The following is a 22681-nucleotide window of genomic DNA, read 5'->3' on the forward strand; positions in this document are numbered from 1 at the left end:
TATATTATATATATATATATATGTAAAACATAAACATATATAAATATTTATAAACATATATAATTATAAATAAAATATATCCATACATGTTCATTTTATATCTATATATATTCAAAAAATATTTATCAAACAGGTATAAATTAGAAATTGTTAGAAATTGACGAATATCAAGCATCAATTTTAATCACGTAATTTATTTTGACGCTAAAAATGAGCGTCGAGCGTCAGCATGAATAGGCACCTTTATGAGTTACTTATTTTTTGAAATAACTATTACAATAGTCGAATTGTTTTATTAGTTTGTAATACATTAAAAAGCCTTAAATGTAATTATGATGCATTTTGTTAGTATTTAAGACATAGAAAAAGTATCGGAATTTTCAAAGCTTCGGTGACAAAACTTTTTTCAAGAAAAGGTTTCAAATGGAAATTTTAGAATAAAAATTTGCAAATAATTTTTATCACATACATTTCTTATAATAAAAAATTAACACATAATTCTTATTTATAAAAATTAACATTTATCTATATATAAATATACAAAATTTTGTAAATGTATGTATAAATATATAAAATTTCTTACACATGTCATTCTAAACAGAAATAAAACTTCGTTGAAACTCTGAAGTAAAAAATAATTTCAGACAAATGAGAGAATAAAGGTAGAAATTGTAGCGTAATATTCTTACAATTATTATAGTTTTTAATGTAAGTTCTTCAAATACATAATAGTTCGAATCTTTATGTATATGAAGACATTAACTTACATTAAAAACTAATTGTAAGTATATTATGCTACAATTTTTTGCGTTTACACTCTCATTTGTCCAAAATGACATGTTATATTCTTCTACTGAAATTAATCACAAAACTTTTATTTAAAACATTTATTTCAAAATTTTTTCATTGTTGCATTTGAGAATTTTGAAATGTCTCTTTTCGATACTTTTTTTGCAATTTGTATATAAACAATTTTAAAGTATGTATTTTAAAAGAGAATGTTAAATTTAAAAAATATTTAATTTTTTCATAAAAATAAAAATATGAAAAAATGTTAAAGTTTATATTAACCGACTCATACAGCACAAATTGTCCTACATTAGAGAAATATAATCACGAATTTCCTTTACATGTAAATGAATGAAATTAATAGTAATGAATAATTTAACTAAAAATTAATTTTACAGTAGTTACTTAAATGTAATAAACGTGTACATTAAATTTTATAATTTTCCATGAAAAATACATTAAATTTCATGTACATGTACACAAATATATTTTTCAGTTATAAATACATTAAATTTAATGTAATATCATGAAATTAAATTCAAATTGTGTAATTTAAAAGTATATTAAATTTCATGAAATTTTTAACGGTGTATGTCCTTTGAACATCTAAGAGGAAGGACATTCCCAGTAGATCTCTCGGATAAAATGTGCTGTATGGGAAAGAAGCACACCATAATAGAATTTTTATACAAAAATGTATATTACATTCGTGACTTCGATTGAATAACTACACGTTATTAAATTTTTATACATTAAAATTATGTTGCATGTGTAAATGCTTGTGAAAATGCAAGACGAATAGAAGCTTTAAAATAATCATAGCACGCATGAGTTTCCTAGAACTATGAGATCTGATTTTACATCCGCTGGTTACGATAATCACTTTGTTATTCATTCTAAGCGTTAGCAATAGTAATAAGACGAATGAATAAAGTAAGATGAATCATAGCAGTTAATATTATATAACTTATTGGTATTTTTTTTTTAATTAATATTAACGATAATGTCATAATTATATATGTAAAACTATAATTTTTCGAAATACGTATATGTTTTTTTCCTAAAAGAGAGAGAGAGAGAGAGAGAGAGAGAGAAAGAATTGTAAAATTGAATAACTTACAATGGTTGAGCATGATAAAAGAAGCTAGATGTGCTTATATGCCAGATATGCAGATACCGAATGCAGCCGTGTTTAAACAGTTTTGTGATAACTATAATTGAAGTGACATATCGCAAAAATGAGTACGTGTCAAATAACAACGTATAAAAATATTTATGGAAAAGAAAAATCCAAAAATGTACAATTTTATCGTTTTCAGAAAGAGAAAGCATTAATGTTAAAGAAAAGAATACTTGCCATAACGAGGAATAAGCTTTGACATAATGCGAATTTCAAATAATCGTGACATCCAGTAAAAAAATTTGTTATGCATGAATATGTATAAATATGTATAAACATACATAATCATGTATAAATATTCATAAATATACATAATTTTATATGAAACATGTCCATATGCGTTCATACATCCTTCCTTTTTTTGTAAAATTACTTTTTAATGTAATAAAAATAATAATATTGGGAGTGTGCATTAATTTTAAAGGATTTTAAAGAGATGGCGTAACTAGCATCGGACCATATTGTTGGTCCTACCTTCATGTTCAAAACACCATCATGTGGCTTTAGTTTTCAGTATGTATCATTTTGCCGAAGTTGTGCAAACACATTGTTTTTTTGAGCATTGAATATGTCGAATTGTGCCAATAAAACGCAATTTGCGGGAAGCTTTGCTTTTTTGTTTCCATTTGAAAAAAAGTACTGCTGAAAGTCAACGAATGCTATCAGAAGCTTATGATGATTATACTCCATTAATTTCAACATGTGAGTACTAGTTTCGACGCTATAAAAAAGATGATTTTGATATGAAAAACAAAGAAACGTCCAGGCCAGCCGAAAAAGTTTGAAGATGAGGAAGTGGAAGTTTTACTTGATCTGATTTTACAAGACCTGAGTCAAACGCAAGAAGAACTTGCAGAATTATTAAATGTTGATCGATCAACGATTTCCAAACGTTTGAAGGCCATTGGAATGATTCAAAAGCAAGGAAATTGAGTATCGTATGAATTGAAGCCGAGGGACGTCGAAAGGCGCAAAATGACCTGTGAGTTATTGCTTCAAAGACACAGAAGAAAAAGTTTTTTGCATCATATCGTGACGGATGATGAAAAATGAATACGCTATGATAATCCGAAGCGCAAAAAATCATGGTGCAGGCCAGGCAAACCATCAACATCGACGACAATACCGAATATTCATGGCACCAAGCTCATACTTTATATTTGGTGAGATCAGCTGGGTGTAGTGTATTATGAGCTGCTCCAACCCAATGAAACCATCAATAGGAAATGCTACTAACAATTGATGCAATTGAGTCGAGCATTGAAGCAAAAACGGTCAGATTACGCGAAAAGACAAAATGATTTTCCAGCACAACGCTCGGCCACATGTTACGAAACCGGTCAAGGAAACGTTAGAAGTGCTTAACTGGGATGTCCTGTCACACCCGCCGTATTCTCCAAATATTTCTCCTTCCGATTACCACCTATTTCGATCGATGACTTATGGCCTGTCTGGATAGCTCTTCTATATAGTCTTACGAAGATAAAAAATGAATTGATTCGTGGATAGCCTCAAAAATGTCGTTCTTCCGATATGAAATCTACCTATTATCAGAAAGATGGGAAAAATTAATGGCTAGCAATGGACAATATTTTGAATAATCAATTTGTAATCATTTTTTCACAATAAAGCCGTATTTTTATTATAAAATCCTTTGAAATTAATGCACACTCCCAATAGTAATGTGAAAACACAGAAAATAATTAAAAGGATAATTTTCGTACCATTTGTTTTAGTAAAAATCAAGTTTGAAAAAGTGTGAAAATCTCTTTCTCTCTCTTTCCTTGGGCAATTTAGGAATTTACGAATTATATTTAAATTAATGTAGAAATAAAATATGTGCAGTTATGGCTTATCAAACATATTTTATACATGTGATTTGATTGAGTTTAAACATTTGTTAAAAGATACTGTTCTTTAATTACAATATTACTTTTATTGGTTGTATACAATATACATATATATAATATGTGGTATAGTTTTAACTATCACATTTTATGAAATTACATATAACAAACAAATATGTAAATAACAATTTATCAAATAAATGTCAGTTAATCAATTTATATAAATTGTGTTCTATTGAAATCTTGCTATATAAAAGAATAAACATTCCAATGCCTTTCGCATACAAAAGTGTAAGAATGTCTCTCTGAAATTGCACAAGATGATTAATTAATAAAATATTTTCTTTGGACATAAAATAACAACTCTATATACCTCACCGACTGACCGGTGAATATTATTATGATGCGCGATGAAAAAGTAGATAAAAGCTAAATCAGACTAATATATTCATCGAACTATTCGCTTTTTTCTATTCTTTCTTTTTTATGAAAATCCAAACAATATATCGAGCCGAAAAAAATTCGACTACTTAAGAATTAGGGGACGAGTTCTTGTTTAGTGAGAACACTGAGTGCTCTAGCAGCTAGAGCTTTGCTTACAGTCGCTGCTGTATCCTCAATAATTGGACTGGCTATATCCAAGACTAGACGAGGATTCGAATTAAAGAATGTTGCAGCTGCATCGGCTAAAATATAATAGTATTGTGTCAAATACGCATTCCTCTTACACAATATTAAGTGTTAAAGTTTTAAATAAGATGTACGTAATCCATACCGGCTAACGTGTGTGCAGGAGGCGCCTTTAGTATAATATTTCCATCACCGACACGGATTTTAGTAACTAACTTATCGATCTCGATCCGTTGCACGCCGTTTTTATCAGTAACTTCCTTGGCTTGTGCGTTTACTTGAGCATCAGTGTTAGCTGGAATGAAAAGATGACTATGAAAAAACATAACTTTTTAAATGTTATACATTAGTGAATTAAATAACTGATGTTCAGCTACTTTTATATCAATTATTATTTTAATCATTCAAACTAGAGATGTGCCAATTTGTTTGAATCTTTTGAAAAATTGAATCATCACAATGATCACAATGGATTCGATTTGATTCGTTTTCGAATCTAAGAGATTCGAAACCGAATAAATTTGAAATTTCGAATCATCGGTGATTCAATTTCACTCGCCTATTTTATATGCTTCATTTATGCACGTCTCTCTCTCTCTCTCTCTCTCTCTCTCTCTCTCTCTCTCTCTCTCTCTCTCTCTCTTTCTCTCCCTCCTTCCCTTCCTCCCTCCCTCCCTCCCTGCCCCTCCCCTCCTTTCCATATCTCCTGCGACCAATCTTGTATCGGTGCTTGTATGTATAACTATTCATTCTGTTGATGTGTAACTAACAAAAACTTTCTTACTTTTTCATTAAAAAATTTTATTGTCCTAACTAAAATTTACGACCAAATTTAGATTAGAACAACAAATTTGATTAGAATAATAAACATTTTTTATTTGGACAATATATTTTAAATGAAAGATAAGATAGTTTTTGTTAGTCACATCAACAAAATGGATGGTGATATGTATAAAATACTTCTCTCTTATTATCTATTTACTTATATATACGCATATGAAGATTTAAGTCTCTAATTTATCAATAATTATTATATTATAACATGATACTTTATGTACTAGAAACAGATAATAAAAGCTAAAAAAAAAAAAAAATTTTTTTAAATAATGAAGTATTTTCAATGACGATCCAGATCTTTTTAAATAAACGAAAAAATTAGTCAATTTCTACGTATAAATATTATCAAAAAAAAAAGTATCGCTTTTAATATATTTATATTACATTATCAACTTTTTGATATACTTGTATATTCAAAATTAATTTTTTCAACTTTTAAGATTTTTTAGCTGTTAGTGTGTAAAAATTTGATTTAAATTCGATTCGTTTTCTAAAAGGATTTGATTCGATTTATTATTAATTCGGAGTAAAGTTTTCAGTTTTTCATTCGATTCAATTCGATTCAACTTTGCAAATGCTTGATTCGTACACCTCTAATTCAAACTTTATTTAAAATAACTAAATATGAAACGTAATAAACTCTGTATATGTATACTTATAATATCATAATTGCCTTACTTTAATATTCAAATCAAAATATCTCGAAAAAAAAGATATGGAAAAATATTTCAGGCAAAAGTTGTACAGTCTGATAAAATATAAATAAAACCACTTTTGAAAAAATCAATTCTTCATGATCATATAAAAATTATGATCATTTTTAAAAACGTATTATTTCTTTTACACGTTAGAATTTTTCTAACTATTCTGCATATAAAAGTATTAAAGTAGAAATATCAAAAAATCAATAATTTATGAGACATTCTGTATTTTATTCTTACACATTTTGATATAAAATATTTCATAAATATGTTTATTTTTTGTCTTAATACGTTTATGCACAAAATGAGATGACTTAATTATTTTAATAAAGATACATAGTTGCTTTTCAAAAAGAAGGAGTACATATTGCAAATTGCATAACTTTTATATTTTTCGAGATATTTTTATGTGAAAAAGTTCTAATAAAACATCCTATATATTGAAATATTTATACATATATATTTATACGTATATCATAGATTATCATCATAAATCATTTCAAATTTCATTTCTTGCAAACTTACTGAAATTTCCTTTAAAGTTACCAACGCCGCTTAGAGGCAGCAACAACAGCCTGCCCTGAACATCATAATCGCCGTTTACATACATATGAGGCATTCGAGCCTTTATAGAAATCGTTAAATCATTGGGATTCGCTTTGAGCTCCTGCACGACATAATTCGTGCCACCGTAAACGCGAATCTGGCTCATGTTAGCTCTGATTTTCAAGGATTCTAGATTTCTATCTATAGTTAAAGATGGTAGAAACAAGGGATCTAATGCTGGTAGTTTCAAAGAAGGTATTCCCTTGGCGAGATATGGCGTGAGCGCTTGTAATTGCTTTAAAACACATTTATCATATTCCGACAAGTTGTTCGTTCTTGGGCATGACGTTACTCCAGGAGCTGAAAATATCGATTGCATGTTAATATTAATATAAAGGTTTACTCGTTAGTATTAAGAATTTATTACAATAAATCATTAAATCAATAAAAGAAAACAAGATCTATCAATTTTATATGTATTATTTCAATTTACAAAATCTAAGAATAGTCTAATTAAAATTAATATAAAAAATATATAAAAAGTATACAATTAATCATATAAATTTTTTGAAAGATTATCTGGATTAAATACTTGCATATGCATATTTGTAAATCAAATCTTACTTATAATTTAAATCTTGTTGTGTTTAAAACTTATTTCAGATAAACTTTATATCCAATTTTTTTCATAGATAATAAAAGATTGTTAAAAATTTTGATAACATTACACGTACAATATTGGATTAGAGAAAAAAATCTCTTTACAAGTTGATAAAGAGACTTTTTTAGCAACTTATATATTCTATTTTTAAAAAATTGGCAATTACATCACTTGATAGAGCAATGCTTTAAAAATTTGTATTTTCAATTGCGATACGATGACTTTTAAGTTACGAGCAATAAAATCAGAATGTTCTTTTTTACTTAATCCACGAGTAACTCAGGAACAAACAATTATAGGAACATTTTTTTATAAACGATTTTGTAGGGGAAGCTTCAACCTTTCACGATATAGATAATCGAAAATTTGTTCAAATTTTGCACGCTACAGACCTACAAAGTGCAAAGAAAATTTTTCATTTTTTGCAACTCGTAGTTTTCTATATGTAAAAATTACAAAACTCACATAAATTCAAAAAATATAGTACCATTCGAAAGTAGAGATTTCAAGTTTTAAAATCCTTTATTAAATTTAAATTTTGATCATTTTTTACGAAAATATTGATGAGGAAATGCAGTTTTACCAACTTGTAAAAAATTTTCCCTAATTCAATATAAAAAAAATGTTATATAATTATAATATTTACAATTTATAACATTTATCATATTATCATTTATCATATTATCATTTATTATAACATTTGAGACATTTGATAAAATCGAAAATATGTTTCTTATTTCTAAATGTTCATTTATAAATTTTCAATTACGCACATTTTCTTTTCTCGGAAATTATTAAAAAATCTTTTTTTTTATTTCACGAAATTAATACTGTATTATACGCAACAATTTAATAACAAACAAACTTAACAGAATTAAATGAGTTACAAATTTTTACATTGTACTTGTTCAAGTGCCATGATATAAAAGATAGTCATTAAACACCTCTAAATAAGCGAACACAAACGTTGCACCTTGTTGCGACGTCATCGGTTGAGCGAACGCGATAATCGACGATGACTAAGAGAGCGGCTTTTTTCCGGCCAATCGGTCGGCCATGCCTAAAATCGAAAGTGCACGGTAGAAAGTGAAATTACGAAGCCGGCAGGCGAATGAGTATTTCCTTCTTTACTCTTTTTTGTTAGCACTTAATATGTGATGTCATGTATATTCACGTGAACCATCGATGAAAACGTAAATGTGAACGATTAAAAATGAATCTACAAATGACCAGTAAAAAAAAAATACGATGAATTGTTTAAAGAAAAATATAAAAATTAACTTCTAAAAAAGGAATTCTATAATTTGATTTTTTATTGTAAACTATTAAAATGAGATCGACGATCGAATAATAATAGAGACAGTTAAAGTTTTTTTAATTTTGAAAGAAAAGAGCAAATACTTTATTATATATTTCTAATATATTTCTAAATATAAATCTGTATTAATTCTTAATTAAATTTAATATATTATGTTTTATAATACGAAATTCTTTCTGACAAAAAGCTTTCGTTTCTTATTCTTATGTGTACTTACCAAGAGTTAATTATTGCTGTGTTTTGTTAATCAATATGTTTAGTAAATATTAAAATTTTATTTCTTCTTTTAAAATTATACAAATTGCGAATTGGAAGTGTATTAATTGCGAAGGAATTCGTGGATTGTGAAATGATAAAAACATATATGTTCGAATACGTTCGTATTCTTAAAACACCTATTTTTAAACATTTGAATGGTAGCAATAAACTCTAGAAAAAAATATAAAATAACAATGTTGCGTTTCACTAGTTAAAAACAAGAAACGCATTCGTAATTATACTGTTTTACATGGTGGAGTTTAAGCGGCAATAAGAAAGTTATTACATGGAGTAAAAGTGCAAAATTAAATTGCAGATTACATTGTCTCACGTATGCAGTACATAAAAGTAACGATAGTATCGTTCCACATAACAAATATATTCATCCGATTTTTTTTTATCTTCAACGTTCTGTACTTTCGAGTTTTCTATTCATTGCTTAATGATGCACATTTTTGTGAATCGTAAGCTGTAGAAATTATGAAAAAAAAAATTTTTTACAATAATTGCATACAAAATGCATCAGCACTTCTCGCATAATTCAAAAGTCCTATACTTATAAGACAAGTGCATTCCTTCTCTCATCTTCAATACATCTAAATTATTTAAACACTTTATCTGAATTATTCATTTAACATTACTGCTATACAAATGATTACAAAATCAAAGAATACATATTTGTGATGTAAATTGTTCTACATCTTATCTATTCTGTCAATCGGAATAAGTTTATTTTATTTAAAAAAAAAACGCTGACGTGTATTTTATTTAATAATCTACAATTTACGCAGATATAAAATCTAGTTTTAAGTTTTTTTTAACTAATATTCAGATATAATTGTAGATCTTACTTAATAATTTCTGAATAAGCTTTTTTTGTAACGCAATTGATAGACTGCAATATTTAAATCTTATTTGCATGAGTCATAAAATCTTGGTTTGCAAAACTTTTCAAATTCAAAGTCTTGAATTAAATAATCAATTTCTTAGAATAAAAACATTTATCTTCCATGTACAGGATGTCAATAAACGATGAAACTAAGAGAGAAAAAGAAGTAATTTTATGTGCAAAAATAAAATAACCATAGCCAATAAGTTTTTTTGTACAAAAAATCTTTGATTTCGAAGATTCGTCAGAGATTCACATGTACAAGAGTAGATTTGATACAAAACAAGTATTCATACAAACACGAACAGAAATGTCTATCTACGGAAAAAATAAAATTGAAATTTTATATACATTTATACTTGATGAATCTTTTAAGCACAAGTTTATCAGAAAAATATACATAAGAAAAATCTTTTTAATTTACTTTTTCATATAGAGTCACCTTCTTACATTAATTTAAAATATGCTCTGTATACCAAATAATTTGCAAATCATTTCAGACTAAAATCATGGTCAATCAATAACAGCATAAAAAAGATTATGATTAATCAATAATATTCAGAATTTAAGTCAATTTTCGTTTTATGACAATCTTATTTTATGATAATCTTATTTTATTTTTATAGCTGATAATAAATAAAAAAAATTGCAGGATATCATTAAGAAATTATCGGACAAAAAAAAGTATTTTTAATTTTTTGTTTATACATTATTATTAAATAATTTTGTCATTTTTTTTAAGTAACTTGAACTTCTTTTAATGTATGCAATAGTATATTTTATATTTATAATAATATTATTTCTTGCTTATTAAAGGACATTTATATCTGTTTTATTTTACTTCCTTTTTTATTGCTTAAACTTTTTCTATATTTTATCAGTCTTCTAGTTATAGAGGCTATATATAACGTCAACTGTATCATTTATAATACAGTTAAATTTAATTTAATAGACGTTTTTTATTTATAAGCAACCGTGACTAATTGCCTCACTATTGTTTATTATATATAATAATTATGCTTTTAACAAAAAAAAAGGCGAAGAGAACTTACGCAGCTCCGACACTGCAGCTCTGATCCACAAGGCGAACAGTACAAGCCCGATCAGCATCATCCTGTCGATAATCCTGCGTGCGTGGATGCGGTGTATTTTATGTTTTTTAGCTATGTCACGAGATTATGTGTGTTTGCAATTAGCTACCAGCGATGTCGAAAATGCGTACGATGGCCCCGTCAAGCGGATATATATAAAGTATGAGCACTTTCTCCGCTACTACCCCACTCGAACAACGTCGAAGGCGATGGTGAATTTACGGTAGAATACCTTCTCTTAACTCAGTCAGGGCCGTAGCCAAGATTGACACACGACATATGCACATGCACGTGACCGTACACGCGGCTTGCATACATCCGCCGGAATTACGGGAGTACCCTAAGTATTGCAATCGCGACATCTCCAACGATGCAAACGCAGTCCTTTTCGCGATGTCCAAGGATGAGGACGCAGTCGTACGCATCGTGATTCTAAGACGGGATCACTGGCTTTCGAAATACTGCTGCTGCAATAATTCTCCTGTCATTTTTTTTGCATATGCATAACTAATAATATATTTTAAAAGAAACTTTATTTGTAACACTGAATAATTTCAGCCTGAGGCGACAAAGCCATTGTATCAAATAAATCAAAAATGACGGTCCGCTTGAACGATCTCCTGATCTTTAGTGACACAACATATTCTTTTTCTTTTAAATAAAGATTTTTTGCTTGATGCAAATCATATATGTATAGTATAATCAGCATTACGTCTCTATGTCAATTATTTAAGGATTGATAATATTTATATAATATCTTTTGTATACAAGACGTTGAGAAAAGACTTGTGGAGGTGAATAATTTTCAAATTTAAGTAAAAGTAAATAATTTAAGTAAAATTAAGTAAAAGATTGTTACTTGCTTTTTATAAATCTTGAGCTGTTCCTTTTTTAATTTTTTTTTTTGTAATTACGTATATAATATTATTGTTGTACTACACACAACATAAATATTATTTCATCTAATTAATGTGTCATTTCAACGAGTTAAATTCATTCTTGTGTAAATTTATTCTATTCTGTAAATATTGAGCAATTCGGTTAGTCATATAGTACATTATAATAGTATAATTATCTGTTATTCTTAGTTTAATATAAAATATAAGATTAAAGTATAAGAAAATCTTGCTCATGTCCACGTTGATAAACACGAAAGCATAACAGCAATCTAATCTCAATTACATACTATAGATCATAATAAAATATGCTAATGAGATGGGTAATGTAAGCGCGTTACATATGTAACATTACAGTGTATGCAAAAGATAGATACAAAGTTACATACGAAGATTACGATACCGATGCTGGAAAATGTCAACAAGGACTTTCAGATCTTAGGCCAGGGCTACGATCTGCGAGTATGTCCTTTTCTTTAGATTAGAAAAGAAGTTACTCAATTGTGAAACAAAGTTTCAGTAAATTCTCTCTTATTTGCTGTCGACAATTATTTGTACTTTTAATCGAATTGATTTTTATAACTGATTTCAGTACGGATTAATTTAAATTTCTTATCTCTATAATCTCAAAACGTGCGAATAATCACTATTTCAACGCATGCTATAAATTGTTCTCCTTCTCAAGTTTCTCGCTTACATATATTTTTCTTTCCTAGCAATTGTTTTAATTGCTACGGCTAGATTCTTGATAATTATTCTCGCTGCAAATACTTATTAAATCAAAATCTTTCCATCTTTATTGATCTTACACAATGATAATATTTGACTAATAATGCTTGTAGAAAATAATATAACAATATAACAAATAAAAGAATAAATAAAAAATAAAATGAGGAAAGAAAGATAGAAACACAAATGCCGAATAGTTAAAGTCATTGCAAGTTTAAATCGGAGAAAATTCATTAATAGAAGCAAGACACAAACTGATGATATTCTATGCTTTTTAAAAATCTTCTATAGTAGGCATAATGATTATCCGATTCAGTGGAGAACACCTTGATGAAAATAAGACGCGAGTGTCAATAAAGCGCAAATAATTGAAGTGCAAAGGAAGTGTAAGAAGGACGTAACAGAAACGTAAATGAAATCCATAAGAAGCGAAAATTAGAACATAAAACGTAAAGGAAGCGTCAAGTAAATGTTAAAGAAACTAAATGTTAAATAAAAGTAAGATAAGTTCTTCGGCAAGCACGAGCAGAATGTTCGTTGAATGTAAACGGAGCGTAATCAGTCTAGAGAATGTAAACGGAACATCGTCGATTTCTTCGACGTTTTCGACGAACGTGAATAAAATGTAATCGAGGTCCTTGGTAAGTAAATGATATTTTAAAATATATATCATTTATTCGGTAAATATCTAAAAAAAATGCTATGCTTTCTTCTTGGAGCTCTAGAAGCTTACTTCAAAAAATTATTTCGTTAAAACACAACTGAAAAATCTTATAATGCTACGTCTTTTATTCTAAGTGCGGTTTTTTAAATTCGTGTGGTTTTTTAAATTCGAGAAGTTCTCACTAAGTCCCTCTGGTGACGGTGTCGCGTACTACTCAGTGACGCTTCGTTTACGTTCGCTGTATAGCGCAATGACGCTCTGTTTTAAAATAAATTTTTTTATCTCTATATCCTGGAAGTGTACACAAAACGAATTTGAATACTGTGTACTTTTTGTAGAATGTTTAGAAAGCGTAAATGAAGTACGAAGGCAAGACAATAAATTTTTAGAAAAACATAATAAAACATATTTTTTTTTATTGATTCATTTTTATTTCTCAACATAGTCCTCCTTTCAGCTCGATCCAACGATTCTCCAACTTTTTCAAGCCGTCCGAATAATATGATTTGTCCAACCCTTCAAAATAAGCCTCTATTTCGGCCATGAGCTGTTCTCTAATAATGAATTTCTTTCTTCCGAATCATTTCTTCAGTTTAGAAACAGGAAATAGTTGCAGAGGGCTAAATCTGGCGAATATGCTGGATAGAGAAGCAATTCGTAACGGAATTCATTGAATTTGGCCATCGGTATCGGGTACGTGAACCCGTGCATTGTCTTGATGAAAGAGCGCTTTCTTCTTCGTCAAATGAGGACGTTTTTTTCTTTAAAATGTTGTTGAAACGATCCAATAAAGCTGCGTAGTAATCGCCATTGATCGTTTACTTCGACGGAAGGTAATCGATATGAATTATATCCTGCGTGCATCCCAAAAAACTATGGCCTTATACTATATCACCTTTCCGGCCGACTTCACAGTCTTCGCCTTCTTCGGAACTGGTTCACTCGGTGAAGTCCATTGTTTTGACTGTTCCTTCGTCTCGGATGTGAAGTAATGGATCCATATTTCGTCCAGTAATAAATCGACGCAGAAATTCGTCTGAATTACGTTGAAACATTGTTTTGAAATCGTCACACGGTCGCGCTTATGGTCCACAGTGAACAAACGCGGCACCCACCATTAAAATATTTTCTTTCCTGCATGATTAATAATTGCTTACTATATTATTGCTTATTATATTATTGTAGAATATACACATAATATATTAATAATAAAAAATTTAAATATTAAAATAAAAATCATGTAGGAAAGAAAATATTTTAATGATATTTGCCGGAAGATATGCTTCTATCATACTTTTTGTATCGCGACGCTTCTGGAGCACAGCGTCACGTGGGCTCGGCGAATCTCGAGTGGTAGTGGGGGCCTCAGGAATCTGCCGAAATGAGCAACTAATTCCGAGCACTGATCTGCAGAAATGAAACCACGTGATGAATTCCGCTCAAAATTTGGCAGTAATCAGCTGAAAAATGCTACTTGTCAAAAATGTGACATGACATTGCGAGTGCCCTCTGCCAAATTTTCTAAGAACTTATTGATTTGTACCCTCGTACTAATAAATAAAGTGTTGAAGGAAGTACGGTTAAGACTGTATCAATACGCTCCATGAATTCTTTGCGTAGTATTGAGGAGCGTATGAGAAATGTTAAAAAACGTTATGAAAAAAAAAAAAATTTAATATGTGGGAACTGTGACAGATGTATTTTAGACACACTTTACGGAGCGTTTGAGAAGAGTTCATGGAGCGTGTATGAATACAAAACCACTAAGAATCAATGGAAAGTCAATGAAGTGTTTAAAATTCTTTGTGAACACTTCTTTGACACTTCGACAAGCTTTACATTTTCATCACAGCATTTGTATATGTGCAACACAAAAATAATTCATTCACATGTTTCGAATTACAAAATGATTTTCCGTATTAGAGCCAAACTATTAGAGTCAAAAATAATATTACTATTTGCAGTAGTGGATTTAGACCGAAATTCACGAAGCTCGCGCTATCTTTCTAGGAGCCTAGGGGGACGCCATCCTTCTAGGGATATCGGTATAGAGACGTCATTTTTCTAAGAATCAAGATTAAGAGCCACTTTGATCAACTTCAATTAACTTTGATCGATGATTAATTCAATGGAATTAATCAATTTGTCATTTCAGCTGCAAATGGCCAATTCTAATGAACTAACCATCGATTAAAGTTGGTTGAAGTGGTCCTAAAGTTAATTTTATATTTGTGCAGATTGACAGATATGGCGCATTTCCACCAATGTGGCACCTTAAAGTAATACTTTGGCGTACAAAATAAAATCTTGAAGCTTGGCGTAAAAAGTGGCGTTTTTTATCAGTACTTAAAATTATTCTTTATTGTTTATTTATCTGAAAAGGACATCAAGTATATTAAAAAGGCGAAAAGTACAGGACTTAGGGTGCAAAAATGTATAAATCCGCTACTGAGTAGACATAAAAGAGTGGACATGAAAGAGACATGTTTTGAAATCTCGTATTTTAACTAATTAAATATCGCCAAAAATTAAAAAATATTTTCATTTGATAATAATATATTGACGCCTACTACGAAGAGTTTTATTCTTAAGAAAAACAATATATTATTAGGTGTTGGAATTAATTCGTAGCGTTTTTTAATGAAAGAATGTTATTTATTTCACATGAGCATTAAAAAATACATTAATGAAAGTACTTCCCATCACTTGTAAAACGCTACGAATTAATTCCAACACCTAATACATGATTCCGCGAAAAGAAGCACGGTTCAATTTAATTGACGAATATTATCACGTTTCGGTCTTGGCTACGAAAACTAATATTTCGTAGCCAGCGTTTAGTCGCATTTAGTCGCGAAAAGTAACATATTTCGCTTTATACCGCGAAAATATGTTTGAATGTTTTATTACGAAGAGTAAGATAAGGTTGTCTATTATGGGATAGATTCCCAATATGAGATAGCGGGATATCTGCTAAACTAATAAGCGTAATATGATTGATTTTATTATGTACTTGTTATTTATAGAGTGAAACATATTTAGTAGAAAACTCATTATTAGATCATGTGTGTAGTAGTTGTAAAAAAAGATTTTTGAAATTGAATGTTGTCGAATTTTATTGAGGTTAGTCTTCAAATCTTATTTTATTATATAATAAATAAATATTTGGTAATAAAGTGTATACAGTGATAGAGTAAGGTCGTATTAATAGGAAAACACGTGATATAATGATTTGTTTAACTGTAAAGATTAGATTTTGGTGATCATGAAACCGCAAGACATGGAAATCGTAATATGAGATACTCAAGATATTCCTAGCTATATGACAGCATCTAAACGATTCAATATCTCAAAGCATATTATTGAACAAAATGTTAAAAATGACGATTCTATTATTAAGATTACTCACACATACGTACACACATATTCACATATACACACAAAAAATTATATAATTATTATGTATAACATTTAAATTCTTTGTTCCTACTTATATGTAGTATAATAAAAGCATGTATAAAAAGCTTACCTTTATTTTTTCCTTAGTTTTCTTATGAGATACCACCTTATACAAGACAATCCTTGTATCTCATATTAGGAACTCATTTTTTGAATGAGCAAAATCAGCACTTTCGATAAAAAAATTTCACATACAACAAAGTATAGCTACTATCGATCGCTAACTTTAGGTGGTAAATCTTGAATATATTTTTCATAAAATTGACACGAAAATAGGAGTTAAGGTTACAAATTAAATAAATTACAAGTCTTTAAAAAAGGGCATCTCATATTAGGCGACTTTACCCTAGCACGTTTCCCTTTAAACTAACACGTTCCACAAAAACTAACACGTTCCAGCGATGAAAGGCGAACCGCTAATTCATTTGCTAAGGCATTCATTGATTCATTTGTTCTTTCTTTCTTTTGTCCATTCATACATTCGCTCATAATTCCGTTTGTTCGTTCATTAAATTATATCTTTATAACCTTACGGACTCACAAATTTTTTGTATTTTCTGTACATATGTTAACTCGACACTGTAAAAACGTTGGACTAAAAATAAAATTATACAACAACAAAATTATACTAAAAAACAATAATAATGGTGCATTCATTTTACTATTTGAAACCAAAAATAAAATTATTGGTATAAGTATTTCTACTTTTAACCTTTGATAGTCACCGAAATTCTTGAAGGATAGTCCACAACTGTATTACTTTTTACGGTATAAAGTGAAACAGACTACTTTTCGTAATCAAACCATCAAACATATTAGTTTTCGGAATATAAAGTGAAATATGTTTTCGCAGCTAAAGGTCATTAAATGTTGAAACTAATGCTAATGATACTGGGTATAAGGGCACCCAGATACTCGCTCATTATTCGAAACATGCGGGTAATACCTGGGTATCCGTACTAGTCGTATTACCCAGTTATCCGTATTAATCATGTTATCCGAGTACCCGTGTCAGATATATTATCCGATGACAGATATTACCAGTACAGGTTTTTATTTTTGATCAATAGAATGCTATTTTCATGCATTAATGTCAAATCTTTACTTTCTACGATTACACATTCCTGGAGCATTCGGAATTTAGACTAATTTAGAGTCATTAATCATGTTTTTTTTAAAAAGTTGAATGTATGGAAGTATACCATTTCAATAGTAGATGAGACAAAAGCAACTTGTAAAATATATGGCGACGTTTTACCATACAATGGATCAACATCAGCATTGAACAAATAAAACTTTTTTGCTTGGACTTATCGTCTTCAAGAGTCGAAAATAATTTGTATTTATATTTTAATTGTTTGTTCCAGCGCGTACTCGGCCATCTTCATTGTGTTTCTGTTCACGTCAACCAATGTTCCTAGCTTTGAGTTTTTTTCATCTTACCATGTTTTTTGGCTTAATAATGTCGGATTCAATAGTCTCGGAGTCGGTCAAGATTAAGAGAACATAAGAGACATAGAAAACGCTCTCATGAGAGTGGGAAAAAACGCGGAAAATCACATTCTTGTTCGTGTCTTGAGGTTAAGTGTTCTCGTCTCTTTTCTGAGAATCATTCGCAGTCGTCTTCGTCGAGGCTTCTCCAGCGGTCGACGACGCAGCTCTCCTAGAAAGAATTCTCGAGACAGTACAGGACCAGGAGCGAAAAATAGTTTGGAAAACGAGATTAGGGGACACGCTCTGAGTTCCCCGAAATCGCATTCACAAGAAGAGCCGACGGCTCTTCTGCGGCACAGAAATGTACATTCCATCACCCGCTTCCCAGCGTTTTCTCAACTTTAATACCAAGATCCTTTGATCCGCCAAATCGCTCGGTCACCTTTGAAACTGCGGATGCCGAGGATGGTGAACCATCCCTCATTAGCCAGCTTTTCCGCACTCAGCGTGATTCGCTTGAGAATCTAACCCTGAGACCAGACCATACTCGATTTCACCAGATCTACTGTTCGAACGGGACTGCCAAACGATTTGCGTACGCAGCTGCTGTCAAAATTTGAGGTTAAGGAGGGACTCTCAGCTTTAAGCCTGCCTAACAAGATGCTTCTACCGGTACTTAAGGCCTCTTCCACGGTATCTAAGAAGGACGAATACCAGTCGCAGGTGACAGTTATTGTTAGTCGGCTCCGTCCCGCAATCGGAAGCGAACATGCCACCTCACTCACAAAAGTGAGATATGCGACAAACTACTATCTACCAGCTAGCGAAGCTGCCCCGAAAATGGCGATGGAAAAACCCAGCAGCGCCTGCAGGGCATTTCTGCAGGAATGAGCAGTTTCGCCGCGAAACGTCTCGAGTCCTCTTGAGGCGCCTCACGCCCACGGGGAACCACAGGGAGGCCCACTCATTTGCATCTTGACCCCAGACACACGCTCTGACCCTGTAAGAATGTTCGTGATGCGTTTGTCCTCGGTTGAATGTTAAATGAAAACCAAACAACCATACACAATTACTCTATTCCCACAACAAGCACACGCTTCCGATAAAGATGCATCAAAAACGCCGGGTTAGTTGGTGTGGAGAAAATCGCAGGTGACAGCTGCCCTGAATGCTTTGGGCATGGGGCTCTGTTGTCTCACATAGCCTGAGGTATTCTCATTTTTACCGGAGGAGCAAAGTTGATGCTCAGCCAAATCGCTGAGGCCATACTTAGCGGATCATCAATACAAGTTATCCTTAGCCAGACGAGCCTTCATAAAACCTGCCTTGAACCTACTGGATAAATCGACAGCCGATCTAGTCCCGATAGATGAGTGGCTTTTCGGCGCCTCTTTCATGGATAAGGTTAAAGATGCGCAGGCCTGCGAAAAAGTGGCTCCTCGTCAGAGCTCCCGCAGCAACTTTCAAAATCCCTTCTCAGTCGGTGGAAAAGGCCCAATCGACACGGAAGCAAGCTTCGCGGGAAACGCGAAAGCCCCTGCCCGTCAGTCGAATCAGCCGCATCGCCGAGCAGGAGCTTACCAAGCAAGGAACCGACATCGTAGATCGCTCTCCCGCTCCCGCGCTTTTAAACTCGATAAGAGGCCACAGGCCGTCTAACTAACTTTCTGCGCAAATGGAAAGCGTTAACATCGAATTTTGAGGTTCTGAGCGCCATTCGAGGATATAAGATTCCTTTTAATTCAAGGCCACCTTTGCGCTCTCAGCTCAAAGAACCAATTTTTACTACCATAACGTCTGCCTGCTGTACAGCGGAAATAGAGAGACTGCTAGATAAAGGGACCATCAATCCGGTACAGCCATCGTCGGATCAATTTCGTTCTTCCTTCTTTTTAATCGAGAAATCCTCTGGGGGCATTTATCCTTAATTATTTTATCCGGTTTATCCTTAATTATTATTTGAAAGATCTTAATGCTTACATTAATCCCCATCATTTTAAGTTAGAGGGCTAACGGACGGTAGTAACGCTTATTGCTGCCGGATATCGAAATAGCTTGATCTTGAAAACATTATTTATTAGTACTAATTTATCCTTCTTGCAGGAAATATTTGAGATTCCAGTGGCAAGGAATCACTTACGAGTTTGCTGCCTTCCATTCGGCTTAATCACGGCCCTATACATTTTCAAAATTCTGCGCCCAGTGGTCGCGTCTCTTCGGCCCAAAGGTTACGAGTCGGTGTTGTACCTGAACGATTTTCTTATAGGCTGGAGCGTTTCCTCGGCTTCGGACTGAACTCACGGTGGTGGTCGGTCGAAGAAAAGACTCTACACATTAATGAAACTCAAAGCCGCCTTTTATAGTTTAAAATTTTGCGTCTCATCTCAGAGGTAAGATTCTTCTAAGAATAGATAACCACAGCCATGCTTATATTAATCGACTCCGTTAAATATCCCCATTTATCATCTTTTTCTAGGGATATTTGGCAATGGTGCGAAGCTAGAAATATCTGACTGTTCGCCTCCTACAGTGCCTCTGCCGAAAACACTATTGCGGCTGAAGAGTCTCGTTGTCAGGACGCAGATATGGAATGGTCTCTGTCCAGAGAAGCTTTTCAGTTAATTGACAGGGAACTCGGTATTGACTTCCTTTCGATATTGACTTATTTGCCTCCAACATTAATACGAAATGACCTTTTTGTTTCATGGTTTCCGGATCCAGAGTCTTTTGCAGTCGACGCGTTTACTCTTGACTGGAGGGAAACTTTATTTTTACGCTTTCCCCCCTTTTATTTTACTCCCTCGGGTTCTATGAAAAATCATTAATGAGCGGAGGGGGTTGTAACCGTTCCGTGGTGGCCGTCGCAATCCTAGTTTCCTTTCTTCAGGCATCTCATGATCTTGGAACCGATCATATTAAACCCAGCGGATAATTTATTGTCTTCTCCTTTTAGGATCCGTTATCCAGCAGCCAGCTCGCTTTCCCTGGCGGCAGGGCGTCTGTGGACGTCTCAAGCAGGTTTTTCAAGGCGTCCCTCAGCGCGCCGTTGACACCATTATAGCATCTCTCGCGCCATCGACTATCTGCCAATATTCAAGCCCTCTGCGCTCCTGGTGGAAATACGCTCATCGTCATCACTGTTCACTGTTTACACCGGAAACCAAAGACGTTCTTCTTTTTCTGTCAGGCCTATCGCAAACAGTACGTTCCTATTCTACGCTTAACGTCGCCAGGTCTCGCTTATTTCAACTAACGCGATCAGCGACAAATCTCTCATCGGGCGGCTCTGTAAAGGCGTCAGCGTGGAGTCATCTCGTCCATGCTACGATTACATCTGGGATCCCTCCCCGCTAGTGACGAAACTGGCCACTTTCTTTCCTCACGAATCCTTATCGTTAGAAACTCTCACGAAAAAGTTAATTTTGTTTCTGGCTCTGGCACCAGGTCAGCGTTGCCAAATCCTAGCGGCGATTCGTGTCTCGCAAGTTTCGATCTCGGCGGAGAGGGCTTTCATTTGTATTCCAGACTGTCTAAAAACCCCAGATCGGTCCCAACCATTGTTATCATTTCTCTGCTTCGAGGGACACAGAAATCTATGCGTTGTCACCTTGCTCTCTGATTATATTTCGCGGACTCGAGATATTCGCCCTTCAATCTGTAATTCTCTTTTTATCGCGTTCAAATACCCACACAGCAGTGGCACATCCCAGACTATCAGTCGCTTAGATTCACCTTATCAGATTGCGGAGTTAACAATGTCTTTTCCGCACACGCGGCACGCCATCTCTCGCGGCTCGGAAAGGTGACCCGGTAGATCTTATTAAGCGTGCGGCGGGATGGTCTGGCAAATCTCGTGTCTTCGCAAATTTTTGTAATAGACAGATTATAGATATAGATTTGCTAATGTTATGGTTTTACGCGCAGACCAAGAAACATCTTAACTTGGCGCGCCATGCCGTTTCGGCAGTTTTCCAGATTGTTTGGTGTTAACTTCAATGGTTATTGTTACATGTGCATTAATATAAATATATAATATGCTTAAGGAAAAGCATTATTATAAACATAAATAGTTATAGCTTACATAAAAAAAAACACGTCATCTCCCGACGCTGTAACTATATCCAAACTTCTTTTCAGATAATTTTTCCGCTTTCTACTTTATGGTGACACGGACAAGTCACGTTCTAAACATCTACAATTATTACTCCCTCCGGATAAGACCTTGAGGCATAATTTATAGATCAAACGAACTTACCAAGTGAAGTTCGATCATAATTATGTCGAATGGGTCTCGTCCGGACAGAGTATCCTTCCCTTGACCTCTCCAGCGTATATATTACTAGATGACTCACCCGAATCTTTCCTGTTCTAAACTATGAAGATGGCCGAGCACGCGCGGCACCGAAAGCGCCGCTGTACGGAAAGGGAAAAATTTCTTTTTCCTTTCCCCTAGATTTTGAATTCTGTTGGCTGAACGTGCACGGGCGCACTATTATAATTATTACTCCATCCATACGAGACCCATCGGCATAATTATGATTGAACTTCACTTGATAAGTTCGTTTGATCTATAAATTATGCTACAATTTTAAAAAATTGTACACCTAAGAAAATATTTTTATTCTTAAAATTTTTGTTTTATAATCGTATATGATTGTCTGAGATATTTGATTTCTATTCAGATAGAAAGTGTAGTTCTTCTTACTTAATAAAGTTCAACAGATTTTTTTTTGTTTATGTATCTTTTATCGT

The 22681-nt window shown here is 32.5% G+C and overlaps 3 protein-coding genes and 1 long non-coding RNA gene across 5 annotated transcripts in view; 3 read left to right on the plus strand and 1 right to left on the minus strand.

The window, feature by feature from the left end:
* Positions 1-19260, plus strand: part of LOC105143737 (circadian clock-controlled protein daywake) — a 34919-nt gene extending 15659 nt beyond the window's left edge. The window contains exon 6 of the mRNA XM_087411749.1: positions 17863-19260. Within this exon, the coding sequence (XP_087267875.1) occupies positions 17863-18005 (143 nt within the window). The 3' untranslated portion in view covers positions 18006-19260. The remainder of the gene's footprint in view (positions 1-17862) is intronic.
* On the plus strand, positions 76-4041 carry LOC147907714 (uncharacterized). Its single transcript, XR_015546877.1, has 2 exons — positions 76-2031; positions 2109-4041. It is a non-coding gene; the product is annotated as an uncharacterized LOC147907714 (long non-coding RNA).
* On the minus strand, positions 3883-13912 carry LOC105143738 (circadian clock-controlled protein daywake). The gene is made up of 4 exons (XM_011052214.2): positions 10709-13912; positions 6510-6890; positions 4592-4741; positions 3883-4502 (listed from the first exon to the last, which is right to left on the minus strand). Exons 1-4 carry the CDS (start codon positions 10767-10769, stop codon positions 4354-4356), a joined length of 741 nt encoding a protein of 246 aa, XP_011050516.1. The 5' UTR covers positions 10770-13912; the 3' UTR covers positions 3883-4353.
* Positions 19261-19606: 346 nt separating the features above from the next.
* LOC105143751 (uncharacterized) lies at positions 19607-21344 on the plus strand. 2 transcript variants are annotated; one of them, XR_015546876.1, is made up of 3 exons: positions 19607-20319; positions 20406-20522; positions 20883-21344. XR_015546876.1 is itself a non-coding variant. In XM_087411750.1 (3 exons), the coding sequence occupies exons 2-3, from the start codon at positions 20515-20517 to the stop codon at positions 21281-21283; spliced, it is 453 nt and encodes a 150-aa protein (XP_087267876.1). In that variant the 5' UTR covers positions 19607-20319; positions 20406-20514; the 3' UTR covers positions 21284-21344. The 2 variants fall into 2 exon arrangements, 1 of the variants encoding a protein (XP_087267876.1); XM_087411750.1 differs by having other exon boundaries at positions 20406-20566.
* The last annotated feature ends 1337 nt before the right edge of the window (positions 21345-22681 follow it).

The sequence above is a fragment of the Acromyrmex echinatior genome, chromosome 12, assembly GCF_024713525.1.
Source record: "Acromyrmex echinatior isolate Ae372 chromosome 12, ASM2471352v2, whole genome shotgun sequence".
NCBI lineage: Eukaryota > Metazoa > Arthropoda > Insecta > Hymenoptera > Formicidae > Acromyrmex > Acromyrmex echinatior.

What these genes read in the sequence shown, in the direction of transcription:
- LOC105143738 (XM_011052214.2), bottom strand. Translation starts at nt 10,769, where the DNA reads ATGATGCTGATCGGGCTTGTACTGTTCGCCTTGTGGATCAGAGCTGCA. An exon ending in AGCTGCAGTGTCGGAGCTGC is followed by an intron (nt 6,891 to 10,708) that starts GTAAGTTCTCTT and finishes CGATATTTTCAG; the next exon opens with CTCCTGGAGTAACGTCATGC. An exon ending in TCCTGCACACACGTTAGCCG is followed by an intron (nt 4,503 to 4,591) that starts GTATGGATTACG and finishes ATTATATTTTAG; the next exon opens with CCGATGCAGCTGCAACATTC.
- LOC105143751 (XM_087411750.1), top strand. Translation starts at nt 20,515, where the DNA reads ATGGAATGGTCTCTGTCCAGAGAAGCTTTTCAGTTAATTGACAGGGAA. An exon ending in GTTAATTGACAGGGAACTCG is followed by an intron (nt 20,567 to 20,882) that starts GTATTGACTTCC and finishes TTCTCCTTTTAG; the next exon opens with GATCCGTTATCCAGCAGCCA.